Genomic DNA, 24,718 nt, shown 5'->3' with positions numbered 1-24,718 from the left:
GCTATCGAAGCATCCTGGGCCTCCATAACACCTCAGCAGTGCCACAGGCTGATTGCCTCCATGCCACGCCGCATTGAAGCAGTCATTTCTGAAAAAGGATTCCAGATCAAGTATTGAGTGCATAACTGAACATCATTATTTGAAGGTTGACTTTTTTTGTATTAAAAACACTTTTTTTTTATTGGTCGGATGAAATATGCTAATTTTTTTAGATAGGAAATTTGGGTTTTCATGAGCTGTATGCCAAAATCATCAATATTAAAACAATAAAAGGCTTGAACTACTTCAGTTGGTGTGTAATGAATCTAAAATATATGAAAGTCTAATGTTTATCAGTACATTACAGAAAATAATGAACTTTATCACAATATGCTAATTTTTTGAGAAGGACCTGTATACCCTACGGTCCCTGCAACCTTTTGGACTCAACCTGGAGTTCAATGTTGCAGGGATCAGTTAGGCCTTCATCCGTTACAAGTATTGATACAGATGGTTTTATATGGGATATTTATATGCACCCCCTGGTTAAATCACTGTATTGATTGTGGTATTTCTATGTAATGATCCCCATGCTTGATTATTGTGGGGCATATTCAATATAGGATTAGTGTGCTAATCATCATTCCAGCGTATAACATTTGATCATCCCTCCTCATGATAGTGGGCGAGTACTTAATATACTGTGTGGTCCCTCTCGTGTAGATGCGCATCTCCCGGGCGGCGACAGTTTGCGACAGTATCATAGCGTGGCTACTAATAACATACATACGAACAGCGGTCATGTGATCGAGATCTTCGGTCACGTGACTTGCACGTCGGCTATGACGCCGTCGGTGCGGGCGCCTCTCATTGGTTGTTGACGCCGCTGGTGTATGCCCGCGAGATTTGATCTGCCTTCGCACTGTCGCGACGTATATGGACATGCGCAGTTACTCGACAGGCAGGCCGAGGTCTGCACAGCCGCGATTATATGTGAAGCTCATACAGGTGAGCTAGAGAGGCGTATATACATTATGTTAAATAGGTACTGCTGTGCGATCCTTTTACGATTGGCTCTGACTAGATTTCCTCTATCGATTCTGTTTTTTGATTGGGTGAATAACATTGTGGGAGTGCATGTTTTTAACTATTTATATGTGGGCATTATCACTTGTATTGTATGCTTGACAAAGGCTAGATGTAGCCGAAACGTTGCATTTTTTGTCCACCGTGCCATGGAGTTTGCTGAATAAAGAGGTAACTTGTTTAGAGATGCTGCTGTAGCCTACGTTTTCTATTGCCTTCACCTTGACCGCCCTGGATCTGGGGTCTTCAGCTCAGCTGCTGCATTCCTACAAGTAAAGCTCTGGAAAGCCTTTTGTGTGCTGCTCCTGCCCTTCGTTTTCTGAGCACACAGTGCGCTGTCCGCATCCGTAGTTTCGTTCCGTGGCCCCACAAAAAATATAGAGCATGTCCTATGATATTGGCAGCCACGTGCGGTCCACAAATTGCGGAACGCACACGGGCCGGTATCCGTGTTTTGCGGATTCACAATTTGCAGACCACAAAACACTACGGTTGTGTGAATGCGCCCTAACTGTGATCAAATTGAAGTTGATCAACTATAATTTGATCGGAAGTGACCTCAGATCAGTGTCCGCCTGAATGATGGGATTTCACTGTGAATGACAGTCCGCAGCCTGCTACTTATTGTAGTACATACAGGCTGCAAAACAAAAAAAATAAAAATAACATTTAATACAAAGCTATTACAGAAATAATTTTTTTCAACAATATATTGATAATATAATGAAGAAAAAATCACCCCAAATGTGTCCATTTCCTTAATATGTTGAATTGGACATCAAAACAGTACATTTTGAAGGTTGGAGGAAGAATCATTGATCTTGTGGATATTACTTCCTTTACTGTAAATTATGGGAACATCAGAAGTTACTAATGAGTTCCCTTATCAGATGAAACCAGAAGACTACAGACTGAGTGCAGATTTTTTTATATATATATTTTTTTAATACCTCAGCTGCTGCAGAACCTCCTTCTGAAGAGTCCACTGTTCAGTGATATGGAATGCCATCATAAAAGATTTATGGTTTTATTTTATGATGATCTGCAGAAGCTGAGGAGTGTATTTATTATGAGGTTCTGCAGCAGCTGAGGTGTGTATTATGAGGTTCTGCAGCAGCTGAGGTGTGTATTATGAGGTTCTGCAGCAGCTGAGGTGTGTATTATGAGGTTCTGCAGCAGCTGAGGTGTGTATTATGTAGTTCTGCAGCAGCTGAGGTGTGTATTATGAGGTTCTGCAGCAGCTGAGTGTGTATTATGTAGTTCTGCAGCAGCTGATGTGTGTATAACAAGGTTCTGCAGCAGCTGAGGTGTGTGTATAACAAGGTTCTGCAGCAGCTGTGGCACTGTGGTGCTGTATAATACTGAATCTGCTGAAGAATATCCTCTTAAATAGAGGGGGAGATTTAAACGTCAGTTAAACACTGGTTTAGGAGAAAGATCTTCCTGATAAAGTGATCTGTGACCGACTGCCACTGCAGGAAGAGATAAGCAGCGCCTGTGTACCCCACTGGTCTCTGTATAATGATCAGGTTCTCGGACGTGCTGATTATACAGATATTATTACAGACGTGACTATGGAAAATTTACATTAATGTGTTTTATAGAAATATAATTCTTTTACCTTAAGATAATAACCGAGACACAAAAATTCTGATACAATAAGATATACTTTATTGTAAGCAATGAAAACGTGGAATTTATATTTCATATAATAGATTAACTAATGACCAGAAAAATAAGTATAGAAACTGAAAAAAAATGTATTGTACAAAAAATATATATAATTCTTTACATGTGATCAGCTATATTACCCCCAAATTATACTGGAGAATTTCCTGCATGGCATTCCCAGTATCCGGGTGGACCTTGTGATTTCCAATAGACCTGTATAAGACAGTGAGCATGTCCAGGATTAGGCAAGCGTGGCTGCTTTCTTCCTAAAACAGCACCACATCAGTACACAGGTTGTGTGTGGTATTACAGCTCATCTCCATGCACTTCAATGGAGCTGATCGGCGATACCAGACACAACTCATGCTTTAGGTGACAACTCTGCCTAATTTGGTTGCTCTGAATTTGCGTTCATTTTTTTTTTTCTTCTAATTTCTGACCTTCTGTGACTTGTGTTTTAGGAATATCAGAATAAGCTGAGCAGTCTGCACCCCGAGAAGCAAGCACTGAACGAGAAGATAAAGCAGATTCAGCTGATAAAATCCCCTGGTAAGTGACTTTCCTACCTGAGTTTTGCCCAGAATGTGGACCTGTGAGAGGTTAGTGACCTATCTGGAGATGCTTCCTCTAAGGCCTCTTTCACACGAGCGTGTCCGGATAAGGTCCGGATGCGTTGCGGCAAACCCGCGCAAGTAGGTACCCAATTGCAGTCAGTTTTGACTGCGATTGCGTTCCATTGTTCAGTTTTTATCGCGCTGGTGCAATGCATTTTGCACGCGTGTGATAAAAAACTGAATGTGGTACCCAGACCCGAACTTCTTCACAGAAGTTCAGGTTTGGGTTCAAGGTTGTGTAGATTGTATTATTTCCCCTTATAACATGGTTATAAGGGAAAATAATAGCATTCTGAATACAGAATGCATAGTACAATAACGCTGGAGGGGTTAAAAAAATAATAATTTAACTCGACTTAATCCACTTGTTCGCGCAGCCGGCATCTCTTCTGTCGTCTTTTGTGAGGAAAAGGACCTTTGATGACGTCACTGCGCTCATCACATGATTTTTTACCACGGTGATGGATCATGTAACGGACCATGTGATGAGCGCATTGACATCACCACATGTCCTTTTCCTGTGCACAACATAGATGAAGAGAGAAGAGATGCCGGCTGTGCGAACAAGTGGATTAAGGCGAGTTAAATTTTTGTTTATTTTTTTTAACCCCTCCAGCGCTGTTTTACTATGCATTCTGTATTCAGAATGCTATTATTTTCCCTTATAACCATGTTATAAGGGAAAATAATAATGATCGGGTCCCCATCCCGATCGTCACCTAGCAACCGTGCGTGAAAATCGCACCGCATCCAAACTTGCTTGCGGATGCTTGCGATTTTCACGCAACCACAATCATTTCTATGGGGCCTGCTTTACGTGAAAAACGCACAAAGAGGAGCATACTGCGATTTTCACACAACGCACAAGTGATGCGTGACAATCACCGCTCATGTGCATAGCCCCATAGAAATAATTGGGATCGGATTCAGTGCGGGTGCAATGCGTTCACCTCACGCATTGCACCCGCGCGGAAATCTCACCTGTGTGAAAGGGGCCTAACCCAGGGTTATATTCTCTGACAGATAACGTAAGCTCTAGTCTGCTTGGCATTCAGAAGAAAAATATGGAGAAGGACGGGTTGTGTCAGAGGCTTCGGGAGCAGCTGGACGCCCTGGAGAAAGAGACCTCTGCAAAGTTATCAGAGATGGACACGTTCAGCAACCAGCTCAAGGTGGGGAAGAACGCGAAGCGCTGTAGACACACAGTCAGGTGGCAGACACACAGATTTTATTCTATAATTTTCTTTCATTTATTGGAAACAAATTAATGCCATGTTAATTTTACTCTGATCTTACTTTCAGAGAATTCAGATCTTCCCAAGGCAGACAGGTTTTTCACGCGTCCTCACCACCAGGCAGGCAGACTGACTCCTCACTGACCCTCCTCCAAGGCAGGCAGACTCCTGGTGGGCCTTCATGTAAAGCAGGCACTCCCTCCAAAGCAGACAGGCTCCTTGTGGGCCCACCCTCCAAGACCACCTCTCAAGGGTCCTCCCTAGTGTTGTGCGAACTTGTGTTTTCAAGTTTGGCGTACAATGTTCGGTTTATCTAAGAATTCCGTTATGGATTCCGCTGCCACTAACCATAAGTTATGGTCCGTGGTAGCACAATCCATAACGGAATTCTTAGATAACCCGAACCTTGTACGCCGAACTTAAAAACACAAGTTTGCTCATCACTAGTCCTCCCCACTAGGTAGCCAGGCTTCTTGCAGTTCCTCCGCTGAAGGCAGCATCTCTCGGGCATCCCCCCTCAAGTAGGCAAAATCTTCATGGGCCCATCCCCCAAAGCAGGCGGACTCTATCCCCAGAACATGTAAACTCCTTCCAAGGCCTCCCCGCATGGCAGACAGACTCCTTATGGTACTTACCCTCTCCAAGCTCAGCCGACTTCTCATGGGCCGTCCCCTTGTATGCAACAGGAAATAACATTTTCCCCTTGATTTATCCAGCGGTGGCTTAAAGTGTAGGCCAAGTATTATATTCATAGTGAGAAGTTGTGAAGTGTTTGACGTACCTGTGGTCTTCGTGCTTCCCAGCAGCCCCAGAAGCGGGATCCCCAGTACTTACCATGCCTTCTCTGCCTTATCTTGCAGTGTGAGAATATGGATGACTCTGTTCTGCAGTGCCTTATGTTTCTCCTCAGCTGTCTCAGCAATCTCTTCCTCTTGCTTAAGGTTATTTCAATTTCCATGTCTCCTTCTCCTGTCGTTCTGTCACTCTTTCATTCTCTCCCTTGTATTTTCATTTCTCGCTTTCCATTTCTCGTATGAATGTGCTCATTTTTGGATGGGGAGGCCCAGGTGAGTAGAAGGGAGAGGTCTAGGGGGCTCGTCAGCTTTCCTTCAGTGTACAGGTGCATCATGATGTTCTGCAGAAGACATGACATTTACTGTTTCCTTCATTGCATGTGTGCAAAAGCCTTAGTGCCATCCTTTGTTCTGCCGAGACTTGGAGTAGATCCGTTAAAATGTCCGCAAAGTTGGAATGTGCCCTATATATGTGTAATAGATTTCAAGGCTTTAGGATCCTAAAGGGATTGTCCACTCTTCGGGATAGGTCTTCAATATCAGATCGGCGAGTGGCCGGCTCCATCGGTTCAAGTGAATAGGACGGAGCTTCCCCATAGAAGTGAATGGGGACGCCATACCTGTAATTACACCGTTCACCGCTCCAATTGCTGCGGCGAGCAGGTGAACAGAGCAGAGAAGGCAGAGCTCATACAAGCGCTGTCTTCTCTTCAAACAGCTGGAGTCGGACCCTCGCCGATCTGGTATTGATGATATTGATATAGGGTATCAACTGTAAAAAGCGGACAACCCCTTTAAATATGTAAAATTTGTGGGTTTCTCGGGATTTACACATTGATGACCAACAAAATAGACAGTAAGTACATAGGTAGAGAAAACTAGTGGCCAGAGCCCAGCATTAGATTGTGACTTGCCAGGTAAGTATATACACGGGGCGCCAAGATTTTTTAACTTCATCTTGAAAGGGTCTCACTCTTGGCACCCCGCCGATGGTTTGCTGTTCAAACTTGGCGAGTGCTGGGGCCTCCTCACAGCTCAGTACATGGTATAGTGGCTGTGCTTCATCGTCTAGATTAATCCCATTGACTTCAATGGGAGTGTGCTGCATAAAGGTCATCAGACCAGTGGGCAAGACATCACTGGCCTAGGAAGAGGCCAGAGCGCTCGCCCAGAACACCGCAGCACCTTTCAACAGCTAATCGGTGGGAGTGTCGGGAGTCGGACCCCCACCAATCTATTGATGACCTACTTGGCAAAAAATGGCAGCACCAGGAAAAGGATGAGGTGCAAAGCCCAATGGAACTAGACCAACGTCCAAAATATCAAAAAAGGTAAATAGGCAGCATACTGCAAACAGAATAAAAATGAAAAATGTATTCACGCCTTGAAAAAGGCTCTAGTGTTTGAGCCGAACCATCGCGTCCACAGGAGTAAATACATTTTTCATTTTTATCCATTTTAGAGTGTGCTGACTATTTACCTTTTTGACGACCTACTGAGGATAGATTATACATATTTGAGTACTGGATGACACCTTTCACTGCTCTTAGACCTCCCACATCATTAGTACATGTGGCCGCAGAAGAGGCGAGACATCCGGACTCCCCATAGAGAAGCCAGAACCTGTATTTCACAGTTCCTGATTGCTGTATCTGCAGTACAATTAGAATTGCTGAGAAACTGCTAATATGAAATATTTTTTTAGCTTTTTTCGGTGTTGCAGTGACAGTGGTGTAGCAAGACGTGCGAATCTTTTGAAAATGACCAGATGTGACACTTGAAGCTTTCTGGGCCCCACCACAAAATAAGGCCCCCTACCAATCATGTATGATACGGCGGTCTTGTGTAGCAGTGAGGGTGCAGCTCGCCACTCCCTTCCGCATTGCTCCACAGGCGGCATTTTCCAGATACTCACTAGATAGTCAAATAAACAGCGCCACCTTAGGACTAAAGTTGAGATTACACTAGTTTGAAAATTTGGGTTGTGTCTTTTTTTTTTAATACTCATCAGAATCAAATTGTCAGTAAAAATGAGTCCCATTTCTTAGTTCATGGCAGTGCCATATTGTTTCTCTGTATGTTGGGTTCTTCATCTACACACACGCCGTCATGTCTGTGCATGCCACACAGCACGGCTCTCCATTGCCGCCGGATTTTGCGCTCCCCCTGCCCCCTTCCTTTTTTTTTATTTATTATTGTCTCATGAAGTATTTTTGTCTTTTCCAGGAACTGAGAGAAAGTTACAGCAAACAGCAGGCCGCTCTCCACCAACTGCAGAAAATCAAGCAAGACAAGCTGAGGGACCTGGAGCGAAAGAAAGCCGAAATGGCCCAGAAAAAGAAGGAAGAGGAAGAAGCTGCAAGGTAACGTGTGTCTTCAGGTCTAGGGGCTCCCCACGATCACTAAAACGAGGGGGTAGAATTGCTCAGCTGACCACTTTGCCTCTTCATTTCTGCTTCGTGCAGCACTCCTCAGAGAGAGAAGCAAGTGCAGTAAGCCTACAGACTTTAGCCACAAGCACACGGCCGTTCCGTGCATTGGGGACAGCAATTGCGGTCCCCAATGCACTGGCAAAATCCTTCCGTGCAGCGGGCTGGACCCATTCAGCTTGAATGGGTCCGTGGTCTATACACACCGCAAAAAAATATGGCATGTCATATTTATTTGCGGTGCGGAACTACGGAAAGAAACACCATGGAAGCACTCCATAGTGCTTCCGGTGTTCCGTTTCGTGACTTCGTTCCGCATCTCAGGAATTGCGGACCCATTCAAGTGAATGGGTCTGCATCTGTGATGCGGGGTGCACATGGCCAGCGGCCGTGGATTGCCGACCCGCCATTTGCGGCCATGTTCATGAGGCCTTTCTATGAATCCTTATACCGCTCGCTCAAGAACTGAGCAAAAACAGAAATTAAGAGGCACACTTTTACCTCTTCGTTTTAACGATTGGTATGGGTCTTGGTACCCGATGCTTCTCGCTAGTGCCGGAGCCCGCCTCTCGCTAGTGCCGGAGCCCGCCTCTCGCTAGTGCCGGAGCCCGCCTCTCGCTAGTGCCGGAGCCCGCCTCTCGCTAGTGCCGGAGCCCGCCTCTCGCTAGTGCCGGAGCCCGCCTCTCGCTAGTGCCGGAGCCCGCCTCTCGCTAGTGCCGGAGCCCGCCTCCGAGATGTCACATTCTTGCCACAACCCCGCTGACCTGGTCCTGGTACTTCTCTTAGAAATCTCACGCATTTGAAGAGCAGGAGACTGAGTGCCCTACTGAGGGCATCAGACGTAACTCCTTATCTGCGAATGGGCTGGGCTAGTCATAAGGAGCCGAGTCTGATGCCCTCAGTAGGGCGCAAGTGCAGTCTCCTGCTCTTCAAATTCGTGAGATTTCTACAAGAGGTACAGGGACCAGTCAGGCGCAGAGGAGTGGGTGGACATAATGGTGCAAGGGGCATGACTGGGAAGTTGTCGAGAGGTGGGCTTGGGCTGCTACAGTCGAGACTTTGAATTTAACAAGTATTTTTCTGAAGATTGCAAACAGCGCTTTCTATAACAAAGGTATAGTTGTGATGGAGGTACAATGTGCTACAATGCAGTTCCCTTGGTTCGATACCAGTGAGCAAGGTGACAGATTTCCTTTAACTAGTAGCAATTGTCACCCTGGTAAATATGCATACTGGATCAGCCAAGGAAGTATGTTCACTGACATAGGCATAGGGGATAAGGATAAGGGGCGGCATTTGATACCCATATATCCCCCAGGGAGCAATTGATTGAAGATGGGGAAAAAAGAAAAATTAAACTGCCCCCATTCACATGACAGCGCCACCTTTATGTTATAGTCCTGTGAAATCAATTATCTGTTTTGTTCTACAGGAAAGCCAAGCAGGAGAAGGAGAATCTATGGAAGGAGAGAGTGAAAAAGGAAGAGGAGGAGAAGCAGAGACGTCTGGAGGAAGAGAGGAGGAAGGAGCAGATGCTTCTGGAAAAACAACGGGCAGAGGAAGAAGCAGCTAGGATTAAGGAGCGGGAAGCGCAACAGCAGAAGCTGACAGAAGAGAGGCAACGGGAAGAGGATGAGAAGAGGAAGCGGACAGAGATACAAAGGGAGGCAGAGCAGAGGAGGAAACAGGAAGAGGAAAAACGCAAGCAGGCACAGCTGAAGAAGGAAGCGGAGGAAAAAAGTAAAGAGGAGGAGAAGAGGTGGAAAGACAGCAGCAGGGAACCAGAGAAACGCTTCTCCAAACTCAACATAGACGAAAAGTTTGCAGACAAGCTCAAATCTATTGGGGGAAGACATGGCAGCATCGACAAAGGGAGAGATGGTAAAACTCCAGCGAGTGCCCCCTCATATCGCTAGTGATACAGCTATCAGCTGGCATAGATTTGAGCTTCAATTTACACCAGTGTATTGTGTAAATTACAGTAAATCTGTCTAGCCGTGGCCCGTCATGCCCTCTCATGCTAAGCCCAACACACTTTTCTCTCCACCTTTCAAGTTTGAAAAGCCGCTGATTATTATAATGCAAATATGGCATGCATTAAAGGGCATCTGTCAGCAGATCTGTAGCTATGACACCGGCTGACCTGTTACATGTGCACTTGGCAGCTGAAGGCATCTGTGTTGGTCCCATGTTCATATGTGCCCTCAATCCTGAGAAAACTGAAGCTTTAATATATGCAAATGAGCCTCTAGGAACAATGGGAGCGTTGCCGTTACACCTAGAGGCTCTGCTCTCTCTGCAACTACAGTGCACTCTGACAGCGCCATATGTGCTTTGTCAATCAAAGTGGAGAGGGCGCCCCAGTTTCAGAGAAAGTTGAGCCTCTAGGTGTAATGGCAACGCCCCCGTTGCTCCTAGAGGCTCATTTGCATATAATAAAACATCATTTTTTCAGTAATGTCGGTACATATGAACATGGGACCAACACAGATGTCTTCAGCTGCCAAGTGCACATGGAACTGGTCAGTCAGTGTCATAGGTACAAAACTGCTGACGGATGCCCTTTAGAAATGGAGTAAACCCTTTGATAAATCTGCCACGCTGTGTTGTGTCACTCTGAAATTACTATAGCGTGCCTAACATGAAATAACCCGTAGTCACCTATTTCCTTATGCCCCAGTCACGGATGTTATGTTACATCATCCTGCAGAACTTGTAATCAGCTTTGGTTGTGACTGGAGTAGAGGCCATGACGTACACATTTAAATAGTAACAGTACAATCCCAGTCTAATATGAGGGGCGTACTGAGGATGGCAGCCCCTAATGCCATCTTTGCCTGTGTCATCTGTTGGGCTTAACTTTGTAACAAGCTCATGGGTCGTACTTTTCAGGTGCTGCTGCTGGAACCTCTGAGAACAGAAAGTCTTCGGCGTTTGTAAACTACACAGCTCTTTATCCTTTTGAGGCCAGAAATGCAGACGAGCTGAGTTTCAGTGCTGGCGATATCGTTCAGGTAAAGACAAGGTTTGGCTCCTGTTTCTCTTAGTATGTAGTGTAATGTAGTCTCATATAACTTCCTGCAGACTATCTAACTGTACCCTTTTCACTGGTTTATCCCCCCCAAAATTTTCAAAGCCCGTGGTTTATGCAAATCTACTCCAAAATGGGTATTTTTGGAAGAATGGACATTTCCAGTTGTACTGGAGTGAGGCTGAAAATATCCCACTGGTTGAGATTCAAATTTGAGGTGTATGATATGGTTCCTTTAGGTCGCATATACACACTCCGCGGAGAAGCTGATTGTCTGGAGGGAAGTGTTCATTCCCGACAATCGGTTGCTCGTCAGTGGAGGTGAAGCGTTGCATTTACATGCAGTGATCGCCTCCACAGTATGAGGACGAGAGATCGCTGCTGCTATCGCTCGCCCCCATAAAAAATCATTGCTCCTGGGCAGCAGAGGCTGTTTACATTGCACAATCTGCTGCCCAGAAACGCTGATTGAGTTGTTTCGCTCGTTCACCAGGTGATCTGCGCCACCTTTACATGGGCTGATTATCAGGAACGAGTGTTCATAGGAGCGTTCGTTCTTGATAAGCTGCTCTCTATTCGGGCCAGATGGCATTCAATCTAGTAAATCTAATAATCTGGCACTTGTGGAATTGCATTGCACATTGCAGTTCTTTGCTGGCCGTACAGTCTTTTCAGCCAAACCCACAGATGAGTGGGGGGCTCCCAAATGAATATTTCCTTTTGTTCTCTGAGGAGATAAACTGCTGTCCGAAGTGTCAGGCAGCTGCTCTCTCTGCTCTTCCCATAGACTACATGTACCCGTTCAGCGGAGCTAAATGTGTAAGTGTATGGGGGAGCCGGGATGAGGTCAGGAGAGAGAGCTATCGGCCAAGCAATCTTTCAGCTGACAGCTATTGAATGTGTATGGATGCCTTAAAGGGGTTGTCTCGTCTCAGACAATGGGGGCATATCGTTAGGATATGCCCCCATTTTCTTATAGGTGTGGGTCCCACTGCTGGGATCCCGCACCTATATCGGAAACGGAGCCCGCCAAGGTGGTGGCTGGAGGACTCCAGTCCAACCACCACCAAGCGCGCTCCCCATAGAAGTGAATGGGAGCGCATGCACCGTGCATGACCGGCCACTGCTCCCATTTACTTCTATGGTCTCGACGGAAATAGCCAAGCCAGCGCTTGGCTATTTTCAGAGGACCCATAGAAAATGAATAGAGGGCAGCTGCGCATGCGCAGTGTGCCTTCCAACGTGAATATCCTAGCGATATGCCCCCATTTTATGTGATGAGACAACCCCTTTAAGAGCAAAGTAAACCATTAACCATGTCCGAGTACATCTTGCATTTTCTATGATTGGGCCTTGGGTGCTCAGATTTGATCTACTCCTCTTCTCACCAGGTGGATGAAAATACTACTGGAGAGCCCGGTTGGCTGTACGGCTGTGTCCAGGGAAATGTCGGCTGGTTTCCTTCAAACTACACTGAAAAAGTGCCGGAGGCGGAGAAGTCAGCATCTCCGAAGAAGGCCTTGCTGCCGCCAACCATATCTGTGTCATCTACCTCACCACCTGCCAAGTAAGCAGCATTGAATTTGCCATTTATAGCATAGGGGCTGTAGTATTTTTATTATTTCAGAAATAGTTACAGGGGTTTTCTGTTTGGTGGGCATTTAATTGCCTGAGCACACACCACCTAACAGCCGAAAGTAGGGCTGCAGCGCTTCAGCGCGTGCCACATCCCCTTCATTGTTTACCCAGGTGCATTTTGGGTAATGACTGTACTTGGTACTGCAGCTCCATCCCATTTAATGTGGGCCTGTCATGACATGTCTGTTTTTGACTGCCTGCACGCTTCTGTTACTGATAATACAACCGTCTGCATCCATTATGAACGGATCCGGTTGTATTATCTTTAGCATAGCCAAGACGGATCCATCATGGATCTGCAAAAATGCTTCCATTACAATAATACAACTGCAGGCATCCGATTGTATTATGTCTTCTATAGCCATGACAGATCTGTCATGAACATCATTGAAAGTCAATGGGGGACGGATCCGTTTTCTGTTGTATCAGAGAAAACGGATCCATCCCCATTGACTTTATTGTGGGTCATGCCGGATCCGTCTTGCTCCGCCTCCCATGACGGAAAGAAAACTGCAGCTTGCTGCCCTCCGGTATGGGACCGCAACCAAACGGAACGGAATACATTTTGGAGCACTCCATTCTGTTTAGTTACGTATTGTCCCCGTTGACAATGAATGGGGATAAAATGGAAGCGTTTTCATCCGCTATTGAGATCCTATGACGCTAGTGTGAAAGTAGCCTTAGTAAATACATGTATTCCCCCATGAAATAACAATTATGGAGCATCTGTTTTTTAAGAACTCTATTGTGCCATTCCTCTGTTGTTCCTCCTGGAAATGTGAATATCTTGACAACTGGACATTATCATTGTCCTTATCAAATGTGTGTGTCCCTACACTAGTGTTTCCCAACCAGTGTGCCTCCAGCTGTTGCAAAACTACAACTCCCAGCATGCCCAGACAGCATTTGGCTGTGTGGGCATGCTGGGAGTTGTAGTTTTGTAACAGCTGGAGGCACACTGGTTGGGAAACACTGCCCTACACAGTCTGACATTGTCACCACCGATTAGATAGTGTCAGGTTGCGCAGAAAACACCCCACAACACCCAGTTGTCAATGTCCTACATTTCTAGGAGAATTCACAGAGGAACAGCACAGCATCTTAAGAAAAAATATGCCCCAGAATTGTTATATTATGGAGAATAGGATTTTTTCCTAAAACAGTAATCTCAAGGGAGATGACGGGTTCTCTTTAAAAGGCTTTGCTTATCTCAGACATGGTGGCATATCGCTAGACCTCATGGTGGAGCCACTGGTCAGACTCCCACTATCCTACACATGCGTGATGAATGTCCTTTATGGAGAAATGCACTTTTTTAAATGATATTTTGCTGCAGCGTTTAGTTGCACTAGATGCAGGTCAGTGCCTTGTTCCAGCCACCATGGTTGAATCCAGTCTAATTATTATATTTTTTTTTTTGCGTTCTTTTAATTTCCAGGTCACTTTCACCACCTAAGCCCTCTGAAGTGGATACTGAGTATCAAAATCTGCCTTTCTCCAGCCTTAACGTCAATTCTACATGGCAGAAAACGTCTGCGTTTACCCGCACCATCTCACCAGGCTCCATCTCCCCACTACATAGTCAGGTAGGTGTCCAAAATGCCTTGACTTTACATTTTCTGCAAAGCCGTGCCAGAATCCGAAGTTCTGCTATTTCCTTACTCCTCCATAAACATGCACGTTTGGCTGAACGTTCATGTGGAGAGCGCAAAGTCGCTGCCAAACACTGCAGCTTATCTCCCGTGGGAACGATGGATTAGGCATGTTAGAATCCAACTTGTCTGATACTTCTGCCGCCAGAATATAATCAGACGGCCCCCATACACAAGAGATGTGGGCTGATTTCACTGATCTTGGTGAGTTCAGCCAACTATGATCAATTTTGGCTTACGTTGAAGCCAGGTTGGTGATCATCTGATTGCTTGAAGTCCAGCTTCAGAAATCACCAGTGGTCCGCCATTATAATTAGGGAACCCTGCAGAGGGCCATACATTTTTACTGCAGAGACCACAGGGGGAATGTATTATCATATACCAGGCATTTGGATTACTCGCCAACCATATAATAGATGGATGGGCATGGTGTGATGATCCACTCCAGTCTGGGAAGGAGTTCTTGGGCAGGAACCCCTCTCTGCAATGTCCATATGGTTACTTAGCTGGTCCCCGACAATAGTTTCTTTCCGGATCGCTCTATGGCTGTCTTTGCATCTCCCCTGCGTGCAGATAACATCCGTCAACGGCGGGGTACAGATGGCCGTGGCGGTGACCAGCTCCCCTTACGGCCACTTCATTAAACCACCACAGAAGGTTAAATAAGAAAATATATACTGTATATATTTTCTGCGGTCTAAACCTGGGGTACGTCTTATAGTCAGGTGTATCTTAAGAAAGACACACGAGCGAGTACCGTGTGAAAAACTCGCTTCATGTGCCTCTGAAAGTTCCTGTTTTGAGCTCTGCTCCTCTGACAGGATCACACAGCGTTATAATAATTTATAATGCTGTGTCACCCTGAAAGTCCTGGAATCTATTGTATTACAGTGACAGCCTTATGTCAGTGTAATTTAATAGACTCTCTGGGTCACACAGCATTATAAGTAGTGTTGAGCGAACTTGTGTTTTAAGTTCGGCGTCTAAAGTTCGGGTTATCGAAGAATCGCGTTATGGATTCCCCTACTACAGACCAAGTTTTGGTCCGTGGTAGCGGAATCCATAACACGATTCCTCGATAACCTGAACTTTAGATGCCGAACTTAAAACACAAGTTCGCTCAACACACTTATAAGTCATTTTATACCGCCGTGCGATTCTGTTAGAAGAGCGGAGGTCAGAATGGGACCTTACACTGACACTAAGCGAGTTTCTCGCATTGAACTCGCTTGAGTGTATTTTGACTAATAGTCCAAAAAATACGGTAATCACATTTTTCTATTAAATAAATTTAGGTGGAAGTTCTATTTAAAATGGCTGAAATGTTTCTCTGTGTTTCAGGGTCAGCCCGTGGAGGAGGTGAAGGCTCAAGCACTGTGCTCCTGGACTGCAAAAAAGGACAACCACTTGAATTTTACCAAAAACGATACAATTATTGTACTGGAACAGCAAGAGAACTGGTGGTTTGGGGAAGTTCGAGGTCAAAAGGGATGGTTTCCAAAATCCTACGTCAAGATCATCCCCAATGAGGCTAAAACCCCCGAGTGAGTAGATTTCAAAAATTGTCCTGAAAAGCATCCTTTTAATTATACTGCTCCAGATTCTGTAACCTCTAGTGAGCAATAATGGAGCCTGTGTGACGCATATCTTACATACGTGTGTATATTACAGCGTTATAATGTATGTTATTTGTTCCATTCAGATCTGAGCCTGTGTACGCAGCTGTCAAAAAGAAACCGACAACCCCTTCTTATACCGCTGACGGTGAGGAAACGCATTGAGCAGAGTTCCCTCCAGGGATCCCACACTCTTCTTTATCTGGGTTTGATTCTGCGGGATTAACACTTGGTGGCCATTTTGGTGCATTTTCCACAGGTCCATATACTGTAGGTAGTGCTTATATTGCTTTACATGTGCTCACGCATAAGGCTTGCTCTATGGACGTGCCATCTACATTAATCCCCATGGAGACACGCACAATAATTTGTGCAGGCAAGTATTTGTATGGCAACATTTTTAGCCAATGCCACCTGCTATAGAAGTTAATGGAGTTTAACGGTAATGCGGACAAATAGGACTGTTTCAAGTTCTTATCGAAGGCAAACCAAAACCAGTGCGGAGCTGAGCACATTTGGGACAGCATTGGGTTTTTGCTACATTGTCCCCCTTCGTTTTATTAATATACATTTAGTAGGAGAACAATCATTTGTGATAGAAAGGAAACTAGACTTCAGGATCTGACTACAAAGGTTTGTTTGTAGTCTGCAACCATGGAAACTAATTGAAGCAATTTTGCAAATTAATTACATTAGGTGGAGTGGAGAAATACAGTGTATTGGTTTCAAAGATGGGCATTTATTATTGTAACCTTTGCTTTTTCCCAATGTAGAATTTGTGGCCCTGTATCCCTATTCAAGTAGTGAACCAGGCGACCTCGTATTTAATGAAGGAGACATTATCCAAGTGATACAGAAAGAAGGCGAGTGGTGGACTGGTACAACTGGTGACAGGACTGGAATATTCCCGTCCAACTATGTGCGGCCACGTGATCAAGAGGTAAATGCGGAGTTCACTTAAAGGGCTTGTCACACTAACACTACTTATTCCTTGTTCACATATTGTTATTGTATGATCGCTGGGGGGATCGATGTTGGGCAGCAAAGCACTGTATGAGCCCTCCACCAGATCATTAAAGGGGTTGTGTCATCTCAAGCATTGGTGGCATATTCCTGAGATATGCCGAGCGCGGCCTCCGCTCCATTCATTTCTACGGGGCTGACGGAAATAGCCGAGCCAGCGGTGGGTCACGCACCTTTCATTGGGAGCATATCCTAGCTATATGCAGACCATGCTTGAGACGACACCACCCCTTTAAGGAAGTAGTCAGGGAAGTCTGGCACTGCTGACTCTGACGGCAGACTATAAAATGCAAAAGAGCACCATTTTTTATTCTGAAAAAGCCATATAGAGTGAGGGACTTTGTGTTTCATACAAGTAATGTGTTACAAAATCCTGCTAAAACCAAATTTATTTTTCTGTAAATGGACAGCCTGACTTTTTTTTATGTTTTTGTTTTTTTAAATAAAAATGTGAAGTTTCTACAGTTCATAGGCTTTTTGCCAGCACCTCTTATAGTCCAAAAATACTATATATTGCAAACTGTTTTTGGTTCCATTTGGGTGGGCTTCAAGGTTGTCAAAAAACTTGTATACGTATCCTCACCCCTAAATAATAATCATCTTCTCGTTTTTTCAGGGTTTCGGCAGTGCTGGCAAGGCTGGAACTCTAACCAAAAAACCCGGTATGTGGCATTTCATTTTGCGTGGAATCTGTGTTCTGTTCCACATGTGTCTTACTTGGACGTGCAGGCCTACTTACTGATGATCTCCCTGTTACACTGCAGAAATTGCCCAGGTTACCACAGGATATACAGCAACAGGAACAGAGCAGCTCAGCCTGGCTCCAGGACAGCTCATCCTCATTCTAAAGAAGAATCCATCCGGCTGGTGGCAAGGAGAACTGCAGGTAATAGATATACACCAATCCGGGGCTATAGATCGGAGGGAAAACCCTCATCCCCATGGGTGTAGCTATAGGGGGTGCAGAGCAGGGCCGGCTCCAGGTTCATGTGGGCCCTTGGGCGATAAATCCCAGTGGGCCCCCATGAGGCATTTTGCTCCCACACGGTATAATGACCCCCAGTGGCCTCTATACAGTATAATGACTACTAGTGGCCCTTCACACAGTATAATGAACCCCCAATTCCCCCCCCCCACTGTATTATGACCACCTGTGGCCCTGCATTCAGAATAATAACCCCCAGTCGCCCCCATTCAGAATAATGACCCCCAGTAGCCCCCACACTGGGGGAATACTGTATGGAGGGGGCTGTGGGGGTCATTATACTGAATGGAGGGTCATTGGTGATCATTATACTAAATGGGGGACACTGGGGGTCATTACACTATGTAAAGGGCCCTCACAGTATAATGACCCCACAGTGACCCTCCATTCAGAATAATGACCCCCAGTCGCCCCCACACTGGGGGTTATACTGTATGGAGGGGGCACGAGGGGTTATTATATTTAATGGGGGCTCTGGTGGTCATTATGCTAAATGGAGGGTCAATGGGGATCATTATACTAAATGGGGGGCACTGGGAGTCATTATACTGTGTAAGGGGCCCTCACAGTGTGATGAATGACCCCCCAGTGGCCCCCTCACATACCTATCATTGCAGGGGAGCTGGCGGTCCTGTCATTCACTAACCGCAGCTCCCTGCGCTCCTTCTCTCCGGCCGCCCGCTGCAGCAGCAGTGAGCCAGGCCTGGAGGAGAGAAGGAGATGTGCAGTGATGTAGCTAGAACTGACTGGGCCCCACAGCAAATTTTAGTACACCCCCCTCCCCCCCAATGTGTGTTCACATCACGTTTTTCCTATCGGTTTGATGTATACAAATGTGCAGCACTCCACGTTTTTGTATCCTGCAGAGTCAAGTGAAAAATGCAGACGTTAACGTATATGTTTTTTTACAATGGAACTGTATGGTGAACGGATGCCACTGTACGGCATCAGTCTGAGGATTGTATGGTGAACGGACGCCACTGTACGGCATCAGTCTGAGGATTGTATGGTGACCGGACGCCGCTGTACGGCATCAGTCTGAGGCATCTGGTAACGCAGACATTTTTGGTATACATTAAATGGATGGCACAAATGGGATGTGAACCCAGCGCTAGTGTCAGAATAAGAACCAGTACACAGCGGAGCAGTGTGGCGGAGAGGGGAGGCCGCCATGTACTGACAGAACGCTGCCTGGTCCTGGTGGTCAGGGATGAGGACAGTGCTTCCCAAGGATCATTTTCTACTGGGAAATACAGGGCCCAGTATAATACACTAGAATCTATATAATATAAAGATATTAGCCCTACCCCCGAATAATAATACAATTAGGGGGTCATTTATTATATATAAATACGTCTATGTTAGGCTACTTCACACTTGCGTTCGGGGCTCCGCTTGTGAGTTCCGTTTCAAGGGGCTCACAAGCGGCCCCGAACGGATCCGTCCAGCCCTAATGCATTCTGAGTGGATGCGGATCCGCTCAGAATGCATCAGTCTGGCAGCGTTTGTCCTCCGCTCGGCTCAGCAGGCGGACACCCGAACGCTGCTTGCAGCGTTCGGATGTGCGCCTGGCCGTGCGGAGGCAAACGGATCCGTCCACAGTTACAATGGAAGTCAATAGGGACGGATCCGTTTGAAGTTGACACAATATGGCTCAATTTTCAAACGGATCCGTCCCCCATTGACTTTCAATGTAAAGTCTAAACGGATCCGTTTGCATTATCATGCAAACGTATACGTTCTGAACGGATGTAAGCGTTTGCATTATAGGTGCGGATCCGTCTGTGCAGATACCAGACGAATCCGCACCTAAACGCAGGTGTGAAAGTAGCCTTAGGCGTATTTCTGACAAAGATTGTGGCACAAAGGTCCTTAGCACCGCAATCTGTATCTTTTCCCGCTCATGCCAGGTCTAAAAAAGGATGGCGTGGGCAGGGAAGGGGATACAGTTATGGCCATGCAGTTATTGGATACCACCGCCATATAGTGATAACACCGCCATACAATGATAAAACCACCATACAGTGACAGGATAAAAGGGTATAAGAGGGCACAGTGCAGGGAATGATTAGGGGCACTGCACAAGGTGTGGTAAGAGGGCACAATGCAGGGTATAAGTGGGCACAGTATGGGGTGGGGGGCACAGTCACATGACCCTGTGACGTTAGAAGGTCCTTATGGTGAATGCTGTTCAGATGCCACCATAATGAGAGGCAGAGGAGTGAGACAGGGGCCCTTAATGGACAGGACGGGTGGACACAGCAAGTAGGTGGAAGGGGCTCTGAGGGGGATTCATACAAGAAGTAGGGGCAGGAGGTCTGTGCAGGGCAGCAATAGGAGATAGGAGGGTGAAACAGGAGCTCTGGATACATGAGGGAGGAAAGGAGACAGCAGGGGCCCCATGAGGATGAGATAGGACAGGATATGGGGGGGGGGGGGGGGGCAGGTGTCATGGAGGCAAACTGCTTAATGAAACAGTAACACAACTAAATAGCATGAAGCAGCCGATCGAAGAGTCCCCCCCCCCCTTCTGTCCCACAGACAAGAGACAGACAGAGTGCAGACTCACTCACAGACTGTCTACAAGAGACAGTCACAGTGCAGACTCACTCACAGCTCCAGCCCTCCGTCTCTCTCCTCAGGCAGCATGTGTCCTGTGTAGAGGGGGCGTGTCTGAGTCTCTGCGCTCAGGGGGCGTGTCTGAGTCTCTGCAGCTCAGAGGGCCCACCAAAGGGGTACTGCGTAACTGAAATGACAGCAGTGAGAGCTCCCATCTGTATTGATGGAAGTGCTCATAGCAGCTCAGTGGGCCCCCCCAGGAGCATTGGGCCCCGGCACTTGCCCGGGGATGCCGGGTTATGACGCCGGCCCTGGTGCAGAGGTAGCAGTCGCTACTGGGCCCAGGAGCCTAACAGGGCCCAAAGACCCTTGTGCCGCATAAGAAGACACACAAAGTACTGAGGGAAGGGGCGCCCAAGCTGAGCTCTTGCACCAGGGCCCATGAGCCGTTAGCTACGCCCCTGCTCATCCCATTCATTTTAACCCCTGCCTGCTTTGACCTTAATGACATGATACTTTTTATTTATTTTTTTCATTTTTTGCCTCTATAGCAATTTTCTGCATTTTCTTCACCATATTTTTTCATCACTATAACAGAGTCTTTTTTTTAAGGCAACTTTGAGTGTGTCCTAATGTTGGGCTTCATAAACAGACAGTCCTTCCTAGGTCCCTGGGGCTCTCTGCACAAGGGTCCCCAGTCCCTGATCGGGACACTAAGAAGCCTGGTGAACCAGGATTTAATCATGCTTTGCTTACTACTGTGGTGATCAGAGCCTTAAATGATGGAATGGAATGGAGGTTGTCTCCGATCCTGGCCATTAGAGCAGGCGTTAGGATAGTGTCAGCCATCCTGTAAGGTTCCCGCGGCCGCCATCCTGTAAGGGCCGTAGTAAGTAGTCAGTCCGTATTTTTTTCAGTCAGTGTATTAGCAATAGTAGCAATTTAAATTTTTATCTTATGTACTAATATAGTGATGTTCTGTTTTCAATATGTGAATGTATGATCATCTTCTTCAGGCCAGAGGGAAGAAGCGGCAGAAGGGATGGTTCCCGGCTTCCCATGTCAAATTACTAGGACCAAGTAATGACAAGGCAGCTCCAGCGTTCATTCCAGGTAAGAAGATCCTTGAAATTGAAATTAAAATGTCCTTTTATTCATAGGGAGAATATAAAAGATTACCATTTAATAATGTTATACAGGGATTTATACTTAAAGGGGATGTTCACATAATGGCTTTTGAAAACACACTGAAAAAATCAGCACAGAATTTGCATGTGTGTTTTTTTGTGTTGTTTTTCTTAGTGTTTTTTCCAATATTTTGTTTTTAACCAATAGGTGTCCAATTCAGTACAAAGCTGCTTTTTCTGCTTGAGGTTTTTGGAGGGGATATGTGCAAAAAAAAGGCTAAGAAAATGCATGGACCTACATTTTAATAAGAGATTCAGCGCAGATTCTGCCCCGGATAGGGCGCGCTGCTGCGTTTTTCCATGTGCTGCTTCCTATTGAAATGAATGGGAAGCAGTTCTAAGATGTTTTTTTTTTTAATGGATTTTTAGGCAGAAACGTTCCAAAATCAGTGCCAAAAAAACTCTGAACTGGCCCAAATGAGTTTTTTTCCCTCAACTGGAATGAAAATGACTGGGGTCTGACTGCGGGGACCCCCACTGATCCTCAGGTTTTCTCTGCACAGTGATGTCCACATTCTCCCAGAGTGCAGGAATTTTGTTCTCAGGATTTGCAGGGGTCTCAGAGGTTGAACCCTAGCGATTGTCTACTGGCAGAAGTACTGGGAACCCTGCTGCCCCCACTGGACACAGGAATTGGGGTCCCTGAGCTGCGGTCGAGCATGTAAACCCCCCCCCCCCCCCCCCTCCTCCTGATTGATGGGGGTTCCTCTTTCTAATGCATCATGGCGCCGGATCTTACCCCGTTATTGGGCTCTGTGTGCTGACACCCTGTCTCTTTACCCTCCGCAGTGTGTCAGGTCATAGCCATGTATGAATACGTCGCCAATAACGAGGACGAACTGAACTTCAGCAAAGGACAGCTCATCAATGTCCTCAACAAGGACGACGTAGACTGGTGGCAGGGGGAGATCAGCGGCGTCACAGGCCTATTTCCTGCTAATTACGTCAAGATGACAACAGAATGTGACCCCAGCCAGCAGTGTGAGTACTGACTCGTCTGTATTTCTGATCTTTTAAAACGGGGAAAGAAGGACGTTGCTTTTCTTTCGAGGTCCTGTTTGGCACGTTGGGTGGGGGGGTGTAATTGTGCCAACTGGTAACCATTTAGAAGTAGGGTTAAACTGACCACCAGGGGATCTCACAACTTGGCCAGTGAAATCTATCCGGCAGTGGAGCAGGTCCTGGTAATAAAAACACCATCTACAACGCACTCACCATAACCACAGAGGTGGAGAATACCTAGTGCTATATGTTGTGTTCTTAGTTTGTTGGTGCAGCACACACATTTTCTCTGTGCACTGTATTTCGGTACTTTGATGTATACCATGCACAGCTGACTGAACCATATATTGTCCATTAGGTCTCCTGCTTTATGGGTTTTGCCTTCTTGATCTAAATTTTATTTTAGCTTTTTAGAGCAAATTCATTCATATCCAAAAAGTAGTTATATTCTTGTCTGTAGCAGAAGTATGGCAGTATTGTAGTAGTTATATTCTTGTACATAGGAGCAGTATTATAGTAGTTATATTCTTGTACACAGGAGCAGTATTATAGTAGTTATATTCTTGTACATAGGAGCAGTATTATAGTAGTTATATTCTTGTACATAGGGACAGTATTATAGTAGTTATATTCTTGTACATAGGAGGCAGTATTATAGTAGTTATATTCTTGTACATAGGAGCAGTATTATAGTAGTTATATTCTTGTACATAGGAACAGTATTATAGTAGTTATATTCTTGTACATAGGAGGCAGTATTATAGTAGTTATATTCTTGTACATAGGCGCAGTATTATAGTAGTTATATTCTTGTACATAGGCGCAGTATTATAGTAGTTATATTCTTGTACATAGGAGCAGTATTATAGTAGTTATATTCTTGTACATAGGAGCAGTATTATAGTAGTTATATTCTTGTACATAGGAGCAGTATTATAGTAGTTATATTCTTGTACATAGGAGCAGTATTATAGTAGTTATATTCTTGTACATAGGAGCAGTATTATAGTAGTTATATTCTTGTACATTGGAGGCCGTATTATAGTAGTTATATTCTTGTACATAGGAGCAGTATTATAGTAGTTATATTCTTGTACATAGGAGCAGTATTATAGTAGTTATTGTATATTCTTGTACATAGCGGAATCAAAAGAATTCGTCCTTAGACCCTTTTTGTCCTGCTTGACGTTTGTCTACGTCTTCTTAGCCAGACAGAATTAAGGCCTCTTTCACACTTGCGTTGTCCGGATCCGGCGTGTACTCCATTTGCCGGAATTACACGCCGGATCCGGAAAAACGCAAGTGTACTGAAAGCATTTGAAGACGGATCCGTCTTTAAAATGCGTTCAGTGTTACTATGGCAGCCAGGATGCTATTAAAGTCCTGGTTGCCATAGTAGTAGTGGGGAGCGGGGGAGCGGTATACTTACAGTCCACGCGGCTCCCGGGGCGCTCCAGAATGATGTCAGAGCGCCCCATGCGCATGGATGACATGTCCATGCGATCACGTGATCCATGCGCTTGGGGCGCCCTGACGTCACTCTGGAGCGCCCCGGGAGCCGCACGGACGGTAAGTATGCTGCTCCCCCGCTCCCCACTACACTTTACCATGGCTGCCAGGACTTTAGTGTCCCGGCAGCCATGGTAACCATTCAGAAAAAGCTAAACGTCGGATCTGGCAATGCGCCGAAACAACGTTTAGCTTAAGGCCGGATCCGGATCAATGCCTTTCAATGGGCATTCATTCCGGATCCGGCCTTGCGGCAAGTGTTCAGGATTTTTGGCCGGAGCAAAAAGCGCAGCATGCTGCAGTATTTTCCCCGGCCAAAAAACGTTCCGTTCCGGAACTGAAGACATCCTGATGCATCCTGAACGGATTTCACTCCATTCAGAATGCATTAGGATAAAACTGATCAGGATTCTTCCAGCATAGAGCCCCGACGACGGAACTCTATGCCGGAAGAAAAGAACGCAGGTGTGAAAGAGCCCTAAGCTCTGCTAATCTATCTGGGAAAAAAGACTGAAACAAATGTCTCAGATCAAACTAAGAGTCTAAAGATTAATCTCTTGAACTTTGTTTGCCTCATTGAAGTGAATGTTTCCATCCCTCTCTACATTTGGATATTTTTTTCTGGATATTCAAACATATGCCCATCAGAAAGCCTGGCTGAGTGCTAAGGTGCATTCAGTGTAAACCTAGCCTTAACTGTTGTGTGCC

At 45.8% G+C, this 24,718-nt stretch overlaps 1 protein-coding gene across 4 annotated transcripts in view; it reads left to right on the top strand.

The window, feature by feature from the left end:
• The window catches only part of ITSN2 (intersectin 2), a 148,248-nt gene that overhangs the window by 81,952 nt on the left and 41,578 nt on the right, over positions 1 to 24,718 (top strand). For all 4 annotated transcript variants that reach the window (XM_044292008.1, XM_044292007.1, XM_044292009.1 and 1 more), the window contains 14 exons: positions 3,198 to 3,285; positions 4,374 to 4,522; positions 7,606 to 7,742; positions 9,241 to 9,689; positions 10,701 to 10,822; positions 12,231 to 12,406; positions 13,916 to 14,063; positions 15,471 to 15,673; positions 15,832 to 15,893; positions 16,519 to 16,685; positions 17,385 to 17,430; positions 17,533 to 17,654; positions 21,329 to 21,425; positions 22,289 to 22,480. In XM_044292008.1, coding sequence (XP_044147943.1) covers positions 3,198 to 3,285; positions 4,374 to 4,522; positions 7,606 to 7,742; positions 9,241 to 9,689; positions 10,701 to 10,822; positions 12,231 to 12,406; positions 13,916 to 14,063; positions 15,471 to 15,673; positions 15,832 to 15,893; positions 16,519 to 16,685; positions 17,385 to 17,430; positions 17,533 to 17,654; positions 21,329 to 21,425; positions 22,289 to 22,480 — 2,158 coding nt within the window. The remainder of the gene's footprint in view (positions 1 to 3,197; positions 3,286 to 4,373; positions 4,523 to 7,605; positions 7,743 to 9,240; positions 9,690 to 10,700; positions 10,823 to 12,230; positions 12,407 to 13,915; positions 14,064 to 15,470; positions 15,674 to 15,831; positions 15,894 to 16,518; positions 16,686 to 17,384; positions 17,431 to 17,532; positions 17,655 to 21,328; positions 21,426 to 22,288; positions 22,481 to 24,718) is intronic.

Source organism: Bufo gargarizans, chromosome 4, assembly GCF_014858855.1.
Source record: "Bufo gargarizans isolate SCDJY-AF-19 chromosome 4, ASM1485885v1, whole genome shotgun sequence".
NCBI classification, from domain to species: Eukaryota; Metazoa; Chordata; class Amphibia; order Anura; family Bufonidae; genus Bufo; species Bufo gargarizans.
Note: the sequence above shows the minus strand (reverse complement) of the source record. Positions and strands in the feature narration are given on the sequence as shown.